A 23,252-nucleotide genomic window follows, 5' to 3' on the forward strand; every position below is an offset into this window, starting at 1 on the left:
AACTTTAACCCTTCCACCTAATCCCTAACTCAACTACCCCCCCCCCCCCCCCCCCGTTGCCAAACCCTAATGACCACGCAAGTGCCTAACCTTAACCACATTCCCCACCTAAAGCATAACCCCCGGTAAGTGCCTAAAACTACCCTAGTAACCCTGGTACAGATAGTTGTAGGCGTTCATCTACAACCATTAATAGCTGTTAATGGTTCATCTACAACCATTTAGTAGCTGATGGGCTGCTAGCTGCATCGGGCACCCAAATCAGTGCTAAGGGGCGCCCATTTGCCAATAATTAACACCAGTATCTACTCAATTGACCTGATCCACTTATTAGAGGTAGATAGTTTTCACAAGCAAAATGATTGGCCATAGTGATAGTCCTATTTGATGCCTGTTACTCAATAGCCAGCAGGCATGCAGAGCGATTACTGTTTATTAGTGATTGTTGGGTCTAGGTGAACTCATTGTGAACCATGTGGTCAGTTACATCTAGAACTCATGAAATGTGATCAGTTTGGTCAGGTGATAGCTATGTACTGTAAGTCTTTGATTTGCTAGTCATGATCAAGTGCTAAAGCAGGATGTGATCAAACTAAACCATGTTTCCAAATTATCAGCTGACCAAACCAATCAGATGTTTCTCCACGAGTTCTCCTAGACATGATCATCTCTACTGTTTATATCCATCATTCATAGCAGATTATAAGCCACAGAATAAAAAAAAATAAAATAAATGTTAATACTAAACTGCAACTACTTTATGGCATACTTTTGTTTATTTGTCCGTGTAGTTTAGTTCCCTCCTCTTCCTATTACCCCTCACAGTCTGACATTCCTACTGCAATTTTAGAGATAAACTCCATTTTGTCTCCAGCATCTATCTGGCCACCCCTGATGGAATAATTCAGTAAAAACAGCACAAACCGTGAGCCTAAATGGTTAAACTGTCCCCAGTGTGGAGCGCACACATGAACAATCACTTCTCATTACTCCAGATACATATTGATTCCTCATAACACGGCGCTGGGAAAGCAGTCATAAAATGGCAAGATAAAGCCGGCAAGCCAAGCCTTTCAGCTGGGAATGATGGCTAAGCTCTTATACTGACTGAGCCATTAGCAGGGATGAGAAGAATGTGAGAGAGTGCAAGGTGCACTTATATCATGCTTTGGCTACTCAGAGCCGCCAGATCAGAGATGGACGTAAAGAGAGAACAGCTGGAATCAGCAAAGCGCTTTAAAAGACGGAGCGCATCTGAAATACGGCTTCACCCGGGACCTCCACAAATTGCCTGTATATATGTGCGTTCTCTCCAACAGCGTCAGATGACCCTTCTCCTTGTGGCTGGTGCCCCCTGTAAATACATGCAGGAAATAGCGCTAGCCTTGCCTCTGTGCCTCCTGGTGCTCAGCCTGGGCATGATGTGTGAACACGTGTACGCCGGCCATTCAATCGTTCACCAGCCCTTTAGGCGTAGTTCCTTAGCTAGCTTAATTGAGGTGCTTAATTATTAATTGATTGCTGAGGCAAGCAGCTCTGTATGTGTGAGTTCTGTTTCCTCCTCGCCAGCTTCTCCCTACACAAATCAATCCAGGCAATCTCGATTTCACATTTATCAGAGCACCAGTGAAAAAATCTCTGTGACGTCGGTTAGGCTTAATTGGGGGAGGAAAGGAGCAGCTGAGCAAGCTTTAAAGAAATAGCACTGTCTCTCCACCATATGGGGTTACACATGCGAAGATCAAACGAGTGGAAGAAACGTGCCATCTGGGTAGAAGGCAAAAAAATGGGAAGAAAACACATGGAAAGGGGATAAACGACAAGATGTGAAAACAATTTCAACATGGACAATTATTTACACAACTCCTCTCCAATCCAATACATCAAGATGTTCCTCATAAAAAGTCTATGAAACGGGTATGTCGTCTAGCGCACTATAACGATCTGATCCATGAAAATTATTCCGAATTAAATTCTGGCATTATAAGAATAGAAACGGGCCATGTGATGCTTTCTAACGAGACAGATGCATGAAAATTCAAATGTGTAAACACTGTATCTATAAGATCACTCTCACACATTGAAGAATTGTGCAGGAATTCTGTCACATACTCTACAGTTACAGGTACTCACAGAAGACACACTTGTGGTTTGGAAGTATTACATTAGGCCCTGATTATAGAGGAACTTTACTGGATTTAACAAATAAAATTACTTATACAATATTTTAGTCAGGCCCGGATTTACATTACAGGAGCCTGTAAGCACAGATGTCCTGGCACCCTAGTCTTCACCCTACATGAACCTATTCACTCCAACCAAACCGCACAGCAAGTGTGCTGGCTGTCCCCTCACCCTTACTCCCCTTGCCTGTCATTGACAGCTATGGGTGTCCCTTAGTATTAGGCAGTCAGAGCTATCCTCAGTATTAAGTGGTTAGAGGTGCCCCCAAGTATTAGTTAGCTAGAGGTGCCCACAAATGAAGGGAGATCTGGTCAGTGGATTGCTAAGACCTGGGTGAGTAACCTCTCATTTACACTCCGCTCGGACTCTGCATTGGCCAGGTGGGAGGGAAGCACTTGGGGAGGAAAGTGAGCCGCCTTTCCATCAGACGCCTGTAGAGGCACATGCCTACAGTGCCTTATGGTAAATCCGGCCCTGATCGTAGTACTTTATAAATTTAGTTCATTTTAGCCCATCGTAATATCTTTCCTTAAATTGATTTACATTCTTAAAATGACAGATGGCAGCATCTTTACTGCTGACAAGGTCAATAAATATGCTCTAGGGCAGAAGGCTGCATGACATCATTGCCTAGGCTTATAATCATTAGGAGGGTGGGGTTACACACAGTACCTATATGCAGCAATAAGAAGTTATAAAAACCATTCTGATGCTGAAACAAATATTGGTATCCGGAATAATATTTCATATTGTGCTAGGAGTTGTTACAGGTGCTCTTTAAAGTGATCCTGCACTAAGAGGGAACTGAAAACTACCATATTTATTTGTATTTGTTTGCAAGTCCCTGTCCTGCTGATTTCATGGCTTCTGTAGCATCTGTCTTACAGCAGAGCATACAAACCACATATAAGTCTTACAGCAGAGCATACAAACCACATATAAACAGAGAGTTGGGGGGGGGGGGGAGACAAATACAAAGTACTGTATGATTAAATTGCCCAACTCAGTAAAACATAACTTATTATTAGGTCCTGAACCACTTAATGGCAAGCTGACTTATAAAAACGTCCTGCTAGAGCCTCTTAATGACAGTGCTGCCTCTGAATGACAGACAGTGCTGCTGCCGCTGTGCACGTGCGTGCTCCCGTGCGTGCATTCCTGTGCACGTGCATGTGAAAATAGTAAAAGAAGAAAAGAAAAAAAACACCAAAGAAAAAATACACCTTTATATCTAAATACTATATTGTCTCCATACTTTGTACTAGGGACATAATTAAAATGTTGTGATAACCAGAACAAATAGGCAGATAAAATGTGTGGGTTTATGCACAGTAGCAGTGTTTATATTAAAACTACAGGGGATGAAATTGGAGAAATAGTGTCTTTTTTCATTTTTCCCTTGTTTTTCCCTTTAAAATGCATAGAAAATAAAGTAATTACTGAAAACAAATATCAACCCCATAAAGCTCAATTGGTGGTGAAAAAAACAAGATATAGATCATTTCATTGTGATTAGTAGTGATTAAGCTATTGGCAAATGAAAGGGATGAGCACGGAAAGGTGAAAATCGCTCCTGTACGTTAGGGTAAAAACCGCTTTGGGGTGAAGTGGTTAAAAAACTGTTTTAAATACAGAGGTGTACTAAATATGGGCTTGTATAGCAAAGTTTGTGTTGCAATATCCAGCTGTATTAAACATATACACCTATAATGCAAATCACAAAGCTGACAGAAGCAGTCGACTAGTGGCCTCCATATCTCTTTCACTACAGGGTCACTTCAAATGAACCTCTGTACTCTCTCAGTAAGTTGTTTTCTCATATTATCTAGAAAGGGCCATCATTCCAGCACACAGCAAGCAAAAAAGCATTTCAAATGATTTGTCCCAAGTTAACTTAAATTTGATACAACTTTCATTTTTAACATACTTTTTAGCACTTTTTCACTTGCTAGCTTCTGGAAATGTACTTTGTAGTTTAGATGAGAAAACATCTCCTAAGAGAAAATATTTTGGAATGAGGGCCTAGTGTTCCTATATAAATCCATCTTTATAGCTTTTAAAGAAAAACTCAGAATTGGGGGAAAAAAACCACGTAATTCTGGCAAGCATTTCAATTACTCTAATTCATAATTCAGGTTTTCGCTTTTAAAAACATGCTCCCATTGACTTACATTAAAATTGGGGCAAAACAGTTTTGCTGAAATTTTAATTTATGTCAACGGGAGTGTTATTTTTATTTTTTTTAAACAAAGAAGGACCCCAAAAACTGCTCACAAATGGTTGATGTAATAAATGATTGATCAATCGTTTATCAACCTGCCACAGTGCCTCATTTGGACAGACCTCAGCAGAGATCATGAATATTAAAGGAGGCCACCTAGCTCCCGTACATATTAAAAGCTGTGCCAAGGTAATTTGGGTGCCCTGAATAGCCGCTAGTAGAATATCAATAAAATTACAGATATTCTACTATAGGATTACAATATTAACTGATCCTCCAAACTAATACCTAACTCCAATATGCTTATCTCCCCCCCCCCCAAAAACATTCCCTAACCCCAACTAAGCTGTGGCACCAAATATTGGGCACGGTCATACGCTCCTATGTTAACAGTTACCGGCTTTAAAGGACTTACGAGGTCAAATCGTAAAAAAAGTAAAATACCTGTATGCTAATTTAAGGCGCAGAGGACGCCGTCTGCACCCTCCGTGCCATTCCGCCGGGTCCCTGCGCTCAATAGTCCGAACCCCCCCGCCCGGCTCCCGACCGCTCGGCCCGGGCTCTCTTGGCTGCACAAAGATGACCGCATGAGGCGGCTGCGCAGTCCGCTTAGCCGCGAGTGCGGCTGCGCAGCTCTAGGGCCAACCCCCCGATCCACGCAACTTGTAGCCCCCCTTGATTGCCCCCCTTGTTAAAAAAATAACTTAACTGTGTAACTTTATCACACCTGAGTTCAATTTCTGTAGTCACCCCCAGGCCTGATTACTGCCACACCTGTTTCAATCAAGAAATCACTTAAATAGGAGCTATCTGACACAGAGAAGTAGACCCAAAGCACCTCAAAAGCTAGACATCATGCCAAGATCCAAAGAACTTGGGAACAAATCAGAACAAAAGTAATTGAGATCTATCAGTCTGGTAAAGGTTATAAAGCCATTTCTAAAGCTTTGGGATTCCAGCGAACCACAGTGAGAGCCATTATCCACAAATGGCAAAAACATGGAACAGTGATGAACCTTCCCAGGAGTGGCCGGCCGACCAAAATTACCCCAAGAGCGCAAAGAAAAATCACCCGAGAGGCCACAAAAGACCCCAGGAAAACATCTAAAGAACTGCAGGCCTCACTTGCCTCAATTAAGGTCAGTGTTCACGACTCCACCATAAGAAAGAGACTGGGCAAAAACGGCCTGCATGGCAGATATCCAAGGCGCAAACCACTTTTAAGCAAAAAGAACATTAATGCTCGTCTCAATCTTGCTAAAAAACATCTCAATGATTTTTACCAAAAGACTTTTGGTAAAATACCTTGTGGACCGACGAAACAAAAGTTGAACTTTTTGGAAGGTGCGTGTCCCGTTACATGTGGCGTAGAAGTAATACAGCATTTTAGCAAAAGAACATCATACCAACAGTAAAATATGGTGGTGGTAGTGAGATGGTCTGGGGTTGTTTTGCTGCTTCGGGACCTGGAAGGCTTGCTGTGATAGATGGAACCATGAATTCTACGGTCTACCAAAAAATCCTGAACGAGAATGTCTGGCCATCTGTTCGTCAATTCAAGCTGAAGTGATCTTGGGTGCTGCAGCAGGACAATGACCCAAAACACACCAGCAAATCCACCTCTGAATGGCTGAAGAAAAACAAAATGAAGACTTTGGAGTGGCCTAGTCAAAGTCCTGACCTGAATCCTATTGAGATGTTGTGGCATGACCTTAAAAAGGCGGTTCATGCTAGAAAACTCTCAAATCTGAATTACAACCATTCTGCAAAGATGAGTGGGCCAAAATTCCTCCAGAGCGCTGTAAAAGACTCGTTGCAAGTTATCGCAAACGCTTGATTACAGTTATTGCTGCTAAGGGTGGCCCAACCAGTTATTAGGTTTAGGGGGCAACTTCTTTTTCACACAGGGCCATGTAGGTTTTGAGTTTTTTTTTTCACTAAATAATAAAAACCATCATTTAAAACTGTATTTTGTGTTCAATTGTTATCTTTGACTAATAGTTAACGGTTTTTGATGAGCAGAAACATTTAAGTGTGACAAACATGCAAAAGAATAAGAAATCAGGAAGGGGGCAAATAGTTTTTCACACCACTTTATATGGGCCTCTGACAAAGCGGTGGTAACAACGCAAAACGGCTTTCAGGTCACTTTGTTCACCCCACCAACACAAGAAAACCAAAATTAATCTCTAATAAGTGCAATACGTTTGTGTGCAAAGCGTACAGCAGATGGTTGTGCAACCAATGCCAGAAGGAAGGCCTACAGTTTTGTAAAATTATCAGAAACATGAAGTGCAAAGCAAATTTGGATTTTTTCAGAACATAAATATACCACTGTTTGCTAATATTTCAGTACAGAGGTTGTGTTATACATTATGTAAAGTTATTTTGAAAATAAAACATTAATAATAGTAATAAAAAGGTAATTTGGCCACCAGAATTAGCGGATGCTGAATTACGGACCCTCCTCAGTTACGACAACTCGGAGGTGGATTAGTATGAAGGCCAACCAGGAGCTTGCCTGCAGCTGGGTGAGCCGTCTGTTGGCTTCACCACGTGCCAAAATTTGGCTGCGGCCATTTAAAATGTACGCCTTACAACGGGCACAGAATGACCCCATGGTACTGTCCATAACTTTATGGTACCACACCAGAGTTTCATTAAATTATGGCCAGAGCTTTTCCATATAATTGGAAGCTCTTCCTATCATTATTGCTCTCAACAATGACAATGGTGTACACCAAACAGACACTCGGACAAAATACTGTAACATGATGAATAGAAAGTATAACAAATTGGAAGTTTTGAATCAGGATGATACCATTTACTGGCTAACTCAAAAGAATAAGAGTAAGCAGTCTTTCGGCTGTGCAGCCTTCGTCAGACTCAATAGCAAGACACAAAAGGGTTAATTCACAACACAGAACTGCTCCAGCAGCGCAAGTTAAACAACTTGTGTCTGCTACACGGGTCTTGCTGCATAGCGTGTCTTACTTAGTTACGCGCGCTGCTTACATAGCAACGCACGTTCCTTTAACTACCGGGTGCTGCTGTGAAGTATCACAACCGCAATACTTTACTAGCACGGCCGCTACTATGTTATTAACAGTTACTAGTAGTGAATCAACCCCAAAATGAATAACAAACTCCAAGACATAAAAGGGTAAGAGAGCCCTGCCCTTTTCCTAAATAATTATGTTGTCTCTTTAAGCCCATAGTGTGCTGTGTACTACTTTCGTTACTGGTAAAAAAATCAAAAACGAATAGGCATTTCCAAATGTTCATTACAGTTAAGTGCGGTTTGCATGGACCTCAGGCATCCGGCAGTCTCAACTAACCGCGGTTAATCAGTTGAGACGAGGTTAGTGTTATTTTTACTGCTGGTTGCTGGACTTCTCTAGCAACCGGCAAACAAACATACCCAGCATCAGGCAATCCCCGCCTGTGCCGGATAAATGAGACTCTACTGAATATTTAGTCGCCTACCCAAAGACGGTGTGAAGATTTCAGCTTTTATATTTCTGAGTCACAGACTGCCGTGACTATGACGACACTGGCTGAATGATTGTTGCAGGTGTGTGGCTCAGACTACTGAAGCCAAGAAGATCAGCATGGCAAACAGGCATATGAGTATTATTTAAAAAGAGATAACAATGGCAGCCTCCTTTTCAATTCAGGCTCGTGCTAAATGAAAGAAGTCTATTCCAGCATCTCTTCAGGTGGAAATGATCCCCTGGTGACCACAGCCAGCCAATTATGAGCTATGCCTGAGATCAGAGATCCCAAGTGGGAATGAGCAGCAAGTATGAACATCTAAAAGGCAGGCCTTCTTTGATAGAAATCCCGGCGCAGGTGAATGTCTGTCAAGAAAAAGTAAAGCAGAACTGCTGAGAACCTCAGTGATCCCAGAGCAGCTCTCAGACAAGCTGGAGGTGAGAGGTTACACACGGAAGCATGCAGGACATCCCTAGATATAAAAACCTGGGAGATGGTTTGCAAATCCAGAAGAATTGTCTTCATTTCTGCATGAATAGCCTCAAAAACGTGATCACATTTTCATTTATTTTAGAACACTGCTATGTAATCTATTACATATTTCTCTCTACCATGAAGATAAGTGCTTCTTTTTCTTACGGTACCCTGAAGTGCTGCTACAGGCTTCCATCTGGGGAAGGCTGTGCAGAGTTTTCTTGCAGCATATCAGGGCTGTGGAGTCAGAGTTGAGGAGTTGGAGCAATTTTTGGACACCTGGAGTCGGAGGTTTCATAAACTTAAGAGTCAGAGTTGGAATTGGATGATTTTTGTACCGACTCCCTAACCCTGCAAGGGCTGTGGAGTCGGAGTCGAGGGGTCTTTTTTCCATCTGTGCGCTTCTATCCGCTTTTCAGCAAAATGCATCAATCTGAATTGCTGATAAAAAGCGGATAGAAGCGCACAGATGGAAACAAGGCCTAACATAAATAAGGCCTTGTTCACATCTCTTCAGCGCAGATGGCCGTGTGATCGGAACGCAATGTGTTCGATCGCACGCCATCTGCGCTGCTGATCCCATCCATTGACAGTGATGGGATCAGCTCTGCGCTTGCGGGCAGAACGCAGGCAGCAGTACACAAGCGCTTCATAGCGCATCGTACTGCTGCGCAGCAGATGTGAAAGGTACAAGGGCTGTCTATGCCCTTCTGCCGTTCCTGCGTTTCAGCACATCATACGCGCTTCCAAATGCGCACGGAAGCCCATATGATGTGAACGAGGCCTAAGAGTAATTTTGGGTACCTGGAATTGGATGTTCCATGAACGGAGGAATCAGAGTTGGAATTGGATGATTTCTGTACCAACTCCACAGCCCTTTATGATACAATGCCCCAAAAAATAGTCACTGGAGCAGAGTTTCTTTTATTAGAAAACGACCAGTAGCTCCCTTAAGGTGACCATACACTGGCCTATCAGGCCAACAGACAGATCCCTCTCAGATCATTACCTGATCAGAAAGGGATCTATCTGAATGGATCCCTCCAAACATTGTACACGGATTTTCAAGACAAATTTATAATCCAGAGGCTTCACCTGTACCCCTTTCTCCCAATTCTCCAGCGCTGTGACCCCCCGAAGACAGCTGGCAAAGGCTTGTTGACATAGCCAAGCTGCAGTGCGCAGGTGTGAGCCATCTGCACATTCTGGCTGAGCTCCCTTGACAAGCTTTTTTCGCCAACCCCGAGCGGCTGCTGCTTGCTACTGCGCAGGTGTGAGCGCTCATTCCCATATGGGCAAACTTATGAGGATCCTAGTGCTAAATCTGTGGTCAGGAGAGGACGAGAGGTTACCTCTACTGAGGTAAGTATCTATTTTTTCCCCCTCTGGACATCACAGGATTGCCTTTGATATAATCAGTGATGCCACTATAAATCATTGTGGTACCTCTAACATACACATACAGTGCAGGAAATAATTATTTGACCCCTCACTGATTTTGTAAGTTTGTCCAATGACAAAGAAATGAAAAGTCTCAGAACAGTATCATTTCAATGGTAGGTTTATTTTAACAGTGGCAGATAGCACATCAAAAGGAAAATCGAAAAAATAACCTTCAATAAAATATAGCAACTGATTTGCATTTCATTAAGTGAAATAAGTTTTTGAACCCCTACCAAGCATTAAGAGTTCTGGCTCCCACAGAGTGGTTAGACACTTCTACTCAATTAGTCAACCTCATTAAGGACACCTGTCTTAACTAGTCACCTGTATAAAAGACACCTGTCCACAGAATCAATCAATCAAGCAGACTCCAAACTCTCCAACATGGGAAAGACCAAAGAGCTGTCCAAGGATGTCAGAGACAAAATTGTAGACCTGCACAAGGCTGGAATGGGCTACAAAACCATTAGCAAGAAGCTGGGAGAGAAGGTGACAACTGTTGGTGCGATTGTTCGAAAATGGAAGGAGCACAAAATGACCATCAATCGACCTCGCTCTGGGGCTCCACGCAAGATCTCACCTCGTGGGGTGTCAATGGTTCTGAGAAAGGTGAAAAAGCATCCTAGAACTACACGGGAGGAGTTAGTGAATGACCTCAAATTAGCAGGGACCACAGTCACCAAGAAAACCATTGGAAACACATTACACCGCAATGGATTAAAATCCTGCAGGGCTCGCAAGGTTCCCCTGCTCAAGAAGGCACATGTGCAGGCCCGTCTGAAGTTTGCCAATGAACACCTGAATGATTCTGTGAGTGACTGGGAGAAGGTGCTGTGGTCTGATGAGACCAAAATAGAGCTCTTTGGCATTAACTCAACTCGCTGTGTTTGGAGGAAGAAAAATGCTGCCTATGACCCCCAAAACACCGTCCCCACCGTCAAGCATGGGGGTGGAAACATTTTGCTTTGGGGGTGTTTTTCTGCTAAGGGCACAGGACAACTTAATCGCATTAACGGGAAAATGGACGGAGCCATGTATAGTGAAATCCTGAACAACCTCCTTCCCTCTGCCAGGAAACTGAAAATGGGTAGTGGATGGGTGTTCCAGCACGACAATGACCCAAAACATACAGCAAAGGCAACAAAGGAGTGGCTCAAGAAGAAGCACATTAAGGTCATGGAGTGGCCTAGTCAGTCTCTGGACCTTAATCCAATAGAAAACCTATGGAGGGAGCTCAAGCTCAGAGTTGCACAGAGACAGCCTCGAAACCTTAGGGATTTAGAGATGATCTGCAAAGAGGAGTGGACCAACATTCCTCCTAAAATGTGTGCAAACTTGGTCATCAATTACAAGAAACGTTTGACCTCTGTGCTTGCAAACAAGGGTTTTCCACTAAGTATTAAGTCTTTTATTGTTAGAGGGTTCAAAAACTTATTTCACTCAATGAAATGCAAATCAGTTGCTATCTTTTATTTAAGGTTATTTTTTCGATTTTCCTTTTGATGTGCTATCTGACACTGTTAAAATAAACCTACCATTGAAATGATACTGTTCTGAGACTTTTCATTTCTTTGTCATTGGACAAACTTACAAAATCAGTGAGGGGTCAAATAATTATTTCCTCCACTTGTACATATGAATGTGTTCTGTACGGGCTTAACATTGACCTATGAAAAGTGGAATATGGTAGCTGCCATTGCAGTGTTATTTTTTTTACTCTGAAAGCCATCTTTTTATTGGGTTTATTACTGAGAGAGTCGGTGACCTGTAAAAACATGCAAGACAGAAGTGCAGCTTTGCAGACTTCATTGGCCGCATAATTATTCTAGGTCAATAGATTATTAGGCAGTGAAACCAAGAGCATAATGACAGGCTCAGCACCGGCACCTTCAGCTCTGGGACTGATAACAAAAACATTTTATTCATATCGCATACCACTAGCGGAGGAGGGGAAGGAGTCAGCAGACATCAAAAGTTTGACTAGACAGCAGCGTAAAATGTTGTACGTGCTTATAATATATTTAGAATTAAGTCCCCAGGAACCGTTTGGGGCCAAGTGCTGTACAGACTGTTGCGCTGTAGTGGGGCGGTAGTGGTAGGAAGAGAAGAATGGAATTGGCCTGCACTTGGACTATCCACAAAAGCACCATTTTGCATTGATTTCAGCATAAATAACTTCGGCTTGCAGAGACAGACATGTCAGCAAGCTGCAATGTAACAGGTTTATCTGGCTGGGCACCTGAACAGAGTGGTAACTAAGTGCGTCTGTGGGCGACATGCTCATACTGAGTGAGAGAGAGTCACAAAAAATACCTTGTGTAGGTTATAAAGGTTATAGCAATATTCAACAAGCAGCTTTCTTGTGCGTAAGCCTTTTCCCTGAACACGTGTGTGACAAAATGACAGGTCCTCCATGAAAGGTCTAGATGTGCAGTTTCCCAGCTAAGCAACTTCCCACCAGGGTCTGAGGGCTCATGTACTACAAGTGCAACTCTGTATGGGGACTGAAGCAGACTGTGTGTGGAAAGGTTATTGTTGTGTGCAGTGTTTCCTGCCCTCACTTTATAATCCTCTCTCTTGACAGCCCTATTGATAGCTGGAGGTTATAGATGACATTCAGCCAGCTCTGGATAATGGGCTTGACGCCGAATGCTGGGGGAAGATGTGCGCTCCCCCCCTTTCTTCTTCCACCCCACCCTTCTAAACTGTACTGTCAAAAGCAGTTGACACAGCAGGGGATAAAAATGTAAACGAAAGAGCTAAATGTTCGCAGCAGGGGAGAGGAAAACGGAAAAAAGTAAAACTATAAAGAAAGTGGCTTCGATATAGATCATAATGGAGGCTGATGCATTACTGGCTGCCAAGACTGTGCTAATCTTTTCCTTTATTATTTTAGGTTATTTTTAATGCGCATCCTACACATTAAGTAATCTGAGAGCCAACATTGGCTGGCTTTATTGCCTGGCAATTTCCATCACCACGCTAATCACTTTTACCCTGTCATCAGGGCTGTCACCGATCCGTAATCTCTCCCTGCTGCTCAGAGTTACACGCATACAAGGACAATAACCCAGCATAGCATTTACTGCATAGAGTAACACTGTGCCATATGAATACGCTGGCACATGGAGCAGCCAATGTCTATTCATCTTGCTAATCTCAGCAGAATGGGTTACACGTTCCTCTACGCTTATTTTAGGCTAGAAACACCTGCTTCAGTATGAAAGCTGTGATTACAGTGCACCTGTCACAGCCAACACACACCAAAGACTTCAGCTGATAGAGCGGGAAACCTAAAGGGGAACTCTAGGAAGGAAGCATCTCTCTAGTTATATCTCGGGTTTTGTCTGTATTTTACATCATCTCTCTAGTTATATCTGTTATTTTAAGTCTATTTTGTCTGTATTTTTACCTCACTTATACCATATATCTTTGAATACAGTACAAGTCGACCTTGTGTATAAGCTGACACCAATATTTGACCTTCCTAAGCTAGAAATTTTTATTGACTTAAGTATAAGCCTATCCAGCAAAGTTAATGGTTGCACTTGGGGAGGGGCCGATGACTATACTGTATAAAGTATTGCAGCCTTTAACCCCTCCTGGCCCATAAGTACAGCCAAAAACTCCTCCAGCCTCCAAGTGCAGCAATAATTGACTTCCACTCCATAGTAAGCACTGCAGCCCAGTATCTCTCCCCTGTCCTTTCCTTTTAATTGCTGTCGCCAGGACTTTTTACACCTATGTTTTTTTGGCATTTCTTTTATCATGAAAGTGTCACTCACCACTGGGTAAATTGCTGCAAATGGTTATGTCACAAATGGTACACACATTACTCAGTGTGCTCAGTGTTGCAGCTATTGGTTTGTAAAAATGTCAGTGTCACACAGGCAATGGATGCCTCTAAAACTTTATCACATCAAAGTAAGCTGTACCAAGTAGTAGATTTCCAAACAAAAGGTGATGTGGGGGAGGTGTAACAAAACACGCTGACCGCTGCAGCTCACTCTACAAAGTTACATTCAGCTAAACAAAACAATAAATCTGTTTTTTTTCGAGTTTTTAAGCATAACAAAGGTCATTTTTAGGAGTAGGAGGATACATACAATTGTTTATCTCTTCACTTTGTTTTCACTTAAGTATCACTTTAAGGCTCAGAGTTTTGAACAACATTTCAGTAACAATATAGAATCACTACAGAACATGCACAGAAAAGCTGTTCTCTCTGCTCTGTTCCTGTGTTCTCTAGCAATTTCCTTCAGAGGCAGGGTTTGTGTATAATGAGTAAAATATTAGCCTTGGGGTCTATTCATACTTGTCATGTGCTCTGTGTTTTAACACAGAGTACATGTATTTTCCATTATGGAATGGTGGAGAAATGTGTAATTCATTTAATGAATGGCAACTTATCAGCTGTCTCCAAGATTGCATACAGCAGCGTGTTAGCAGAAGAAGAGGGGGAGAGAGAAGGACACCATTTCAAGCAACGGTTCTATTCTGCACTATGCGCTGCATTACCCTGCAGCACAACACACACAGTGTGAAAGGAACCTTAGACTGTTGCAGGGACATTAAAATATGACCAACGGTTATCAAATTTTTGGGGATGAGGGGGCCTTGAAATTATTTCAAGGCACCCCTGGGCAAAAACAACTAATGAAATGCTGTTATGACCCTTATTAGGCAGCACCCTCCCCTTTCCAAGTAGCTAGTGATGTCTGTTAGGCATCATCGTCCCTCCAAGTAGTCAGTGACACCCACCCCATGATGCTCATTAGGCAGTATTTCCCTCCTTTCACATAGCTAATGATGCTTCAAGTAGTCATTCCCCCCTTCAAGTAGTCAGTTACCCCCATTATGCAGCATCCCCGCTCCAAATGGTCACTGACCCGCCATTGTATATCAATGTGCAGTTGCATTACCTGATGGCAATGCACAGAGGATGGGAATGAATGTAGAGGAACCCTTAGAGGGGTTTTCGAGGTGCACCCAGTTTGAGAACCCCTGGACTATGGCAACGGTACGGATTAGACGGCGTTCTTCTGAGGGACAGTTTGTGACATGAACTGTTCAATGAATCCTGAACACACAAACCTGACCAGGGACCAGCTAGGGAAGCCAACTGTTAATTACAAAGGTTTCAGAAGATTAGGTGGACAGAAAAACAAATGTGTGTTGCCTTTAATCCATTTGCTGCTGGATTGTCAAAAGCAGCATATGTATACTTTATGTTACATATATAAATATTTTCTGTGTAAGGAGTTTAGTTTTTGCTTGGAGATGCCCTTTAAATTCTCCACAGGTAGATCTAACTTGGTAAACACCCACAAGAATATTCTAAGAGCACAATCTGATTCGTTGCTTGCTATGGAGCAATCTAAAGTTAGGAAGGTAATGGCTGACGCTGATTGCAGCAGTTTATCAATCTTATATTGAAGCATTTCCCTTTTTGTTTTACTCTGGTTTTAATTGCTTAGTTAAATGTATAAACTAAACATAAAAAAACACTTCTATATCAGATATTTTAAAAGACAAGTTGTTTCCACAGGTTTGATCATTATTAAACATAGCTTGGTGTAGAGGAACCTACAAATGAGTGACACTTACAAACAGTATGAGCATTACAGTGGTTAGGACTTACCTGCACAGCCAAATGCCAGATGGTAGCGCGAAGATGGACTAAATTTCACACAGCATACATTGGCTTTGGCTTCAATACTGGCAACAGAATTATCCAGGTTGGTAGACCAGAGCTTTACTGTAAAGGAAGAGAACAAGATATTGTAATAAAAAGATTAGCAAGGCTAAATATGAAAAATGATCAAGATAAGTGGAGGGGAGAGAGAGGTGTAAGGGGATGTGTTAAACCTACATCAACAAATACAGTATATGCTACATCATAAGATTACTACACAGTTTTTATGTTTAAAAGGACAACTGAAGAGACAGGTAGATGGAGGCTTCCATATTTATTTCCGCTTAAACAATGCATTGCCTGGCTGTCCTGCTGATCCACTGCCTCTAATACGTTTAGCCATAGACCCTGAACCAGCATATGTAGATCAGGTGTTGAACATTTTTGTCAAATCTGACAAGATTAGTTGCATGCTTGTTTCTGGTATGATTCAGACACTACTGCAGCCAAAAAGTGCAGTAGGTTAGCCAGGCAACTGGGATTGCTTAAAGAGAACCCGAGGTGGGTTTGAAGAATATTATCTGCATACAGAGGCTGGATCTGCCTATACAGCCCAGCCTCTGTTGCTATCCCAAACCCCCCTAAGGTCCCCCTGCACTCTGCAATCCCTCATAAATCACAGCCAAGCTGCTGACAAACAGCTTGTCAGAGCTGGCTTTGTTTATCTCTATAGTGTCAGTCTGCTGCTCTCCCCGCCTCCTGCAGAACTCCAGTCCCCGCCTGCATCCCTTCCCTCCCTGCTGATTGGAGGGAAGGGACGGTGGCAGGGACCAGAGCTATGCAGGAGGCGGGGGAGCAGCTGAGACTGACACTACAGATGTAAACAAAGCCTCACAGCACGGCTGTGATTTATGAGGGATTGCAGAGTGCCGGGGGACCTTAGTGGGGTTTGGGATAGCAACAGAGGTTGGGCTGTATAGGCAGATCCAGCCTCTGTATGCAGATAACATTCTTTAAACACACCTCGGGTTCTCTTTAAAAGGAAATATTGCGGCCTCCATATCCCTCTCGCTTCAGTTGTCCTTTAAAACACTAAGTGAACTAAAGATAGCAGCTCAGCTCAGACCTTTTCAGATTACACCACTTATATAGGCCTGTTACCAAACACATTTAGAGAGAACTAGTGGACCCAAGTCCGTTTAAAAACGGGCTAGGTCTGTCACTGCGCATGCGCCCGCCGTGCACGCACATTTCCGCAGAGCGCATGTGGGACACACAGGGACATGGGACGCAGAGACAGTAGGGTTTTATTATATAGGATGATGTCCATAAGTAAGGCCTGGTTCGCATTTGGATCTCAATCGGCTAGAGACTGAGATTTTGCTGTGTGAATGTTTGGCGATTGTGCTTTGTAATTCTCATGAGAAAGAGAATCACATTGTGATTGCCGCCAAAAATGTAGTATGCAGGACATTTGCAATTTATAAAAATGGAAAGAGCTGCAATGAGAAGGGTCCCACAGGGATATATTTGTCACAGCGCTTTGCTGAAACGCTCCCCAAAAGTGGCCAACTGTGAACCAGCCCCAAATGTGCTGCACAGAATGACGTTTCTTTATTGTGCTACTTCTATTAGTCTGTGACTGATGCATTTCCCTCACGCTTCTCTCAGTCTGCATGGCAGTGACTTCTGACATGTTGTGCTGTAATTTAAAGCGGTATAAAATGCTGACATGATATTCAATAAAAACATATTTTCCTACTTTTTACATGCCATGCGGTTATCATATTTGCTTTTGTGCTTAAGTATTATTCAATAAGAAATTACAAGTTCCCAAAGTACACTTTTTTTGCTCCGAAAGCGGACTTTGTATTTTATTCATAACTGGTTTATTCATTTTGAGTGTCTGACTGATCAGGAGTGTCTGCAGTATCAGAGAAGTATTTACTTAATTGTATCAAGTGAGAAATTTTAACACAAGATAACATTATCTCCAGTTTGGATCCACCCAGTTTTCCCATCAGGGAGCTTTAAGTCCTGTGTTTAACTAGTTGAATGCTATTCTAGTAACACAAAAATGGTGGTAGTATATAATATGCTGTAAATCTTTTAGAGCAAAGAAGAAATGCTGGGTTTCATTCTGCCTTAAGGTTAAGTTATTTAATTTAATTGTAATTTAAGGTAAATAACGCTTCTGAGAAAACTCCAATGGCTTTAGTTTGGCTCTAAACAGATTTCAAAAAAATAATGGCAAACATTTTTTCAGCCCGATGGCTATTTTCATGAACCTAAAACATAAGCTTCTAATACATTCTTGTATAGGTGTAAGAAAGTTTGATGATCAGAGATCAGTACAGATGCTGAAAATAAGTAATAAGCGCCTCCTACTTTTGGGAGAGGGGGTGTTAATTCTATATGCATTGTCCATTACGAGGAAACCCATTCAGATACAGGGGCAACATATAAACTCTAGCTCAGTTCTGCCGGACATACAGGGGCTTAACCCTTTCAGTGTTCCCAGTACAGTTCATCCTGTTAGAGCTTTTAGAGCAGAAAGGAAGTTCTGAGTTTAGGTTGACTGGAGGCCGGTTTTACAATTATTTTTGCATTGCGGTGGGTATATGATGCTCCTGCTGCATCCCATTGCAGTGTAAAAATTACAAACATATGACCATGCGGCAGAGTGTACCGACGGGGTCAAATGCATAGTGCCACCCCCGCTCAGTGACGTAATCCCTGCTGAGCAGGAAATACGTCACTAGGATTTCCATCAGTCTGTGCAGGGAGCGACACAGCGCACTCTGTCGTTCATAGACTTCCATTACCCCGTGCACTAAGCGCAGTGCTTGTGGTAACGCGCTGTTGCCCTTACATCGACTGATACTTCCGGCACACCACAAGGAACTGCAATCAGTGTGAAAGTTTCCACAGACTTTCATTGCTTTTGCAGCTCCCTTCAGAAAAAATATGGTAACACAACGCAGGTTTAGCCTGCAAGTGTAAAAGAGGCTTTAAATTGAGGAGCAGTTTAATTCATTAAGGTCCTTATACCGGAACAGAGGCAAGAACTAGAAAGATCTGGTCATGTTTATGTGATAAGCTATATAACTTTCTGCTAACAGAGCAGGCTCTGGTCTGTGTCAGGAGAACATGCTTCAGGGCTTTACCTCTGTGTACACTTCATAGTCGCTAAGTGACCAGCGCAGGTTCCTCACCGCCAGCTGATCTCCAGCCTCTGATTACCAGTCATGTGTAAACACGCACTGTGTGAAATTATGACAATCTAACTCACAGACCACTAGAAAAGGGAGATCCATAACAATCCGCAGATGTCAAACTACCCAACAGTCAATAGTGCTGAATGTCAGCAGCGTGATTAACATTCATGGTGCGTCCGAGCGCCTTTACCTCTCATAAGTAATAGACACAAGAGCAAAGCTCCGGACACAATAGATAACTCCAGACAGGAGGGGAATAGAAACGTTACACAAGGATACCTCGCATCTCACCACATTTACTTAGCTGGGTGATGAGAGCGTCAGCCATGTGACAGGAAGCCGCTATCCACAGAGATGTGTAATCAGAAGTGATGTGCTCATTCATTTACACATCAAAGCAGATCCCATCATGCTAAATAAAAAAATCATTAACACTATAGCATCAATAAGAGCTAAGCTGCTATTTACAGTCGCTGTCACACATTATTGATGAAAGCTGACACCTACATTACTATACGTGATAATGCGGTTTCATAGCTTTCACCACAAGTGACCAGTAAATATCTACTAATGATTAGTGGGGAAGAGCGATGAAGGAACGATGGTCACATAGCCTTGCCTGGCATGAATAGGCGTAGAGCTGAACGACTCGTGTGCATTGTTCTCTGTTGTGCGCCCTCTGTCATCTCCCCTCCCTGCTTCATGGCAACAAACCCATCGCTAGTCTCAAGGCTAGTGACCAGTCTGTTCAAAAATTGGCCCTGGACTGTCACCTGACGGATCAAGTCCTGTTCCTTGTGCGCTACAGAAATCAGCAGTGTGTGTGTAGCTTTAGAACGCACTAGGAGTTTAATGAATGCTGAGAACACAGGAATATTACTAGGCATGATTTCTGTTAATGAATGGGTTGGTTGAAAATGTAGATATTCTATAGTAAAAATCGCCAGCAACCAAATCACTGAGCGCCGCTATAGACTTAATTCTCATTACGGCCTATGGTGGCGCCATAACCATCGGCTCTTCTCTGCGCTGACATTAGCTGTTTTTGGCTGAGACATCCTTCAGCCTCCTGAGTGAAAGAGGCCTAAAAGGTGATTGGTTGCAGTAGTAAGCCAATAGTTACTCTTACCGGTAATTGGTTTTTCACGTACCCTCCGTGACAGGTCCACCAGGAGATAACCCCTCCCAACCCTGCGACAGGATGAACAGAACAGATTAAATAGCCACCTGATCCACCTACCTCCAAGTGCTTTGACTATCACCATGTAAGCAAAACAAAAAAGAAAAGAACCCATCTGTGGTATGAGAAAGTAGGCTGAACAAAGTATTTGCAAAATAAGAAAAACCTTTATTAGAGTATACGCACTGACAATAAGAACAATTAAAAACATATAAAATTCCCTGTAATGGGATAACCATAACCCCTTCTTATTGAATGGTCATATATAAAGCATAAATGCCCAAACCTAAAAACCTCAGCATGGGACAAGGACAATAAAGTGTTTTGTCCAGAAAAATTGTGAGCATGAAAAAAATACAAATACGTATATAAATGATTGAAAAAAAATTGTGCTAGTGCACAAAAAACAGACACAACAAAACAGAGGAAAAGAGTAATATATCCCCTGTATTACGTTTTTATGACACCTTGAGGAATATATTGCTCTTTTCCTTTTTTGTGCACTAGCACGATTTTTTTCAATCATTTATATACGTATTTGTATTTTTTTCATGCTCACACAATTCTTCTGGACAAAATACCTTTTTTTTTGTCTTTGTCCCATGCTGAGGTTTTTTTTTTTTTTGGGGGCATTCACGCTTTATATATGACCATTCTATAAGCAGGGATTATGGTTATCCCCATTACAGGGAATTTTATATGTTTTTGATTGTTCTTATTGTCAGTGCGTATACTCTAATAAAGGTTTTTCTAATTTTGCAAATACTTTGTTCAGCCTACTTATTCATACCACAGATGGGTTCTGTTCTTTTTTGTTTTGTATATCTGTATACCCTGTATCGGTGAGGTATTCCTAGCTCTATGTGTTGTGTTCAATATCGCCATGTCAGGCTACTTACACACCAAGACGTTGCGTTTTAGGGGACGTTATGGTCGTATAACGTGCCCCTAACGCAACGTATGGTGGTGTTGAAATTGGACGTCAGATTAAGCTGCGTTATGCAGCTCTCAAAGCAGCCGCTCCAGGTTAGTGATAAGAAGTCCGGATCTTTTTAAGGATTCAGATCATTTGAATCGGATCATTGAAAAGATCCGGATCTTTGAACCGAATAATTTGAATCATTTTACTAGGGAAGCAGACTGGGTGAAATGACTAGCAGGACAGGACTTTCCCTGCACTGTACATTCTGTATGTTCCTGTTTCTTCCAGACAGACATCCACTGTGAACCGAATCTTTCATTGTGATGATCCGGATGATTCGACTCACAAAAAAGATCCGGATCAAATGAACGATTCGTTCATGATCCGGACAACACTACAGTCCTACCACAGTCTCTGCAGTGCAGCGAATATTAATTAGCCATGTGGCTGGCTGGGGAGGAGGAGGGGAGACCTCCTCCTCCAACATTACTGAGCATGTGGTAGGAGGTGGCTATTTAATCTGTTTTTCCTGTCCCAGGTATTAGCGGGGCTATCTCCTGGTGGACCTGTCGTGGAGGCAAGTAGAAACTTTCTTTGAGTAGGTAAGGGGAGGGACAAATGAGAATCAATAAGCTGTACAATACTCGGGGCAGCAGTTTAATAAATTCTCAATAATTACGCATTGATCAGCACAACAGAATAGAGATGGTTAATTAAGTGAAATTAATTTTGACTTGCCTGCAAATGTAATACAAACTGCATGTAGATTGACTCCGTCAATCAAAATCATCAGGAAGTGGAATTGACTAATTCCAGCAGGATAATATTAGTCTTAAAGTGAACCTGAACTGAAAATTAAAAAAGTCAAAATAAACATAAATTACCTCCTGTGTAGTCTACTCATCAACCCATTTCTCCTCTCCAGCGTCCTGTTTGTCCACTGTCATCAATGGAATTCTCTCTCCTCCATTCTGAAAATGGCCATTACCCAATAACAGCTTCTTGGCCAGCACACTGTTAAACTGTAATATCGCCCACTTGAGCCATAGGGAAACATGGACATTACCTTGCATATTCAGTTGTAACTGACGGCAGCTGATATATAACTGACAGCAACTAGTAAATTATAGTTATGGCAAAATCTTGTCAGAACTGGAAGGGATAACTGTAAGAAGCAAATGGTGAGCTTCTGAGAGGAACTGATGGCGAGGTAAGTATGTAATATTCATTTGCAGCTACATCATGTGTTTATTTTAAATAATTTTAGTCAGTTCAGGTTCCCTTTAAATTAGCATGCAAGGCCAGATTTATACTTTTTCTGCCCCTAGGCAAAGTATGTTGTGCACCCCCCCCCCCCCCCCTTCCCCATACCATGTGCAGCCCCATATTCCATGTGCCTCATCCATGTACTGTAGCCCCCTCTTTCATTAACAGCTCCCTAAGGCTTCAGGTTCCCTTTTTCAACCTCTTTTATATGTAGAAACCCCTCTCATTTTCAGGTGCCCCCTCAGGCTGCAGCAGCCCAAGGCCAAGACCTTTGTGGCCTTCACAGAAATCCGTCCCTATTTGCATTTAATTCGGCATTATATGCATCTCACTGACCATCCCTATCCGATAGCTTTGCGTGAGAGACTGTTGTAATGCATTGAGTGGTAAAAACATTCTGGCTGCTGCAGCAGCACAATGGATATTAGATGAGATTGCTGCAGACAATGATCTAATAATTACTGGAGCACAATGGTAGACAATGTAGCAGATTTTTTTTTTATTTTACTGTTTGATGTGAAGAGACAGACACGCGCTTCATCGGGGATATGCTTCTGGTAGCAGGCTGCTATCCATTACACTAAAATGCTGTGATATGAAAATCTTATGACAAGCTCAGTCCTGGGCATGTCTACCAAATCCAGAAAGGGTCAATCAAGCACCTGATGCTTTTTGGCAATGATCAGATAACCAAGTACAAAAAGCTTTAGATACACACTGAGGGTGTAATCTACCAAGACAGGTGTAGAGCAGATGTAGAGCAGTTGCCCACAGCAGGCAAGCACATCTCAAGAGCTAAGTGAACAAGTATTCTGATTGGCTGCTCAGAGCGATGGCTCCTAGATCTTCTCGGTTTCATTCCACCTATCTTAATAAATCAGCCCACGTGGATAAGACATGCAGCTATCTTCACTGGAGCTGCTTTGATGCTAACATAACCCCCAAAACACAACAATACGTAGACTCAGTGTCTATAAACCGCTTCCAGTTTAACATTCACCGCTGCTAACCATGAGTTATGTCTACATTCAACAGGGATAAAATATACTGTGCATGAGCCATAGAGGAGTATGACCGGACCATTTACTGGTACAGATAATGCTCACAGTGACCTTATAAAACCCCTCATTGTATGCAGGAGACTGACTGTGATAGGTCACATGCTGCTCAACATACAGTGGTTTGCAAAAGTATTGAAGTTTTCCACATTGTCA

At 42.4% G+C, this 23,252-nt stretch overlaps 1 protein-coding gene across 1 annotated transcript in view; it reads right to left on the reverse strand.

The window, feature by feature from the left end:
- Positions 1-23,252, reverse strand: part of COP1 (COP1 E3 ubiquitin ligase) — a 319,426-nt gene that overhangs the window by 88,062 nt on the left and 208,112 nt on the right. The window contains exon 15 of the mRNA XM_068239628.1: positions 15,459-15,575. Within this exon, the coding sequence (XP_068095729.1) occupies positions 15,459-15,575 (117 nt within the window). The remainder of the gene's footprint in view (positions 1-15,458; positions 15,576-23,252) is intronic.

The sequence above is a fragment of the Hyperolius riggenbachi genome, chromosome 6, assembly GCF_040937935.1.
Source record: "Hyperolius riggenbachi isolate aHypRig1 chromosome 6, aHypRig1.pri, whole genome shotgun sequence".
Lineage (NCBI taxonomy): Eukaryota > Metazoa > Chordata > Amphibia > Anura > Hyperoliidae > Hyperolius > Hyperolius riggenbachi.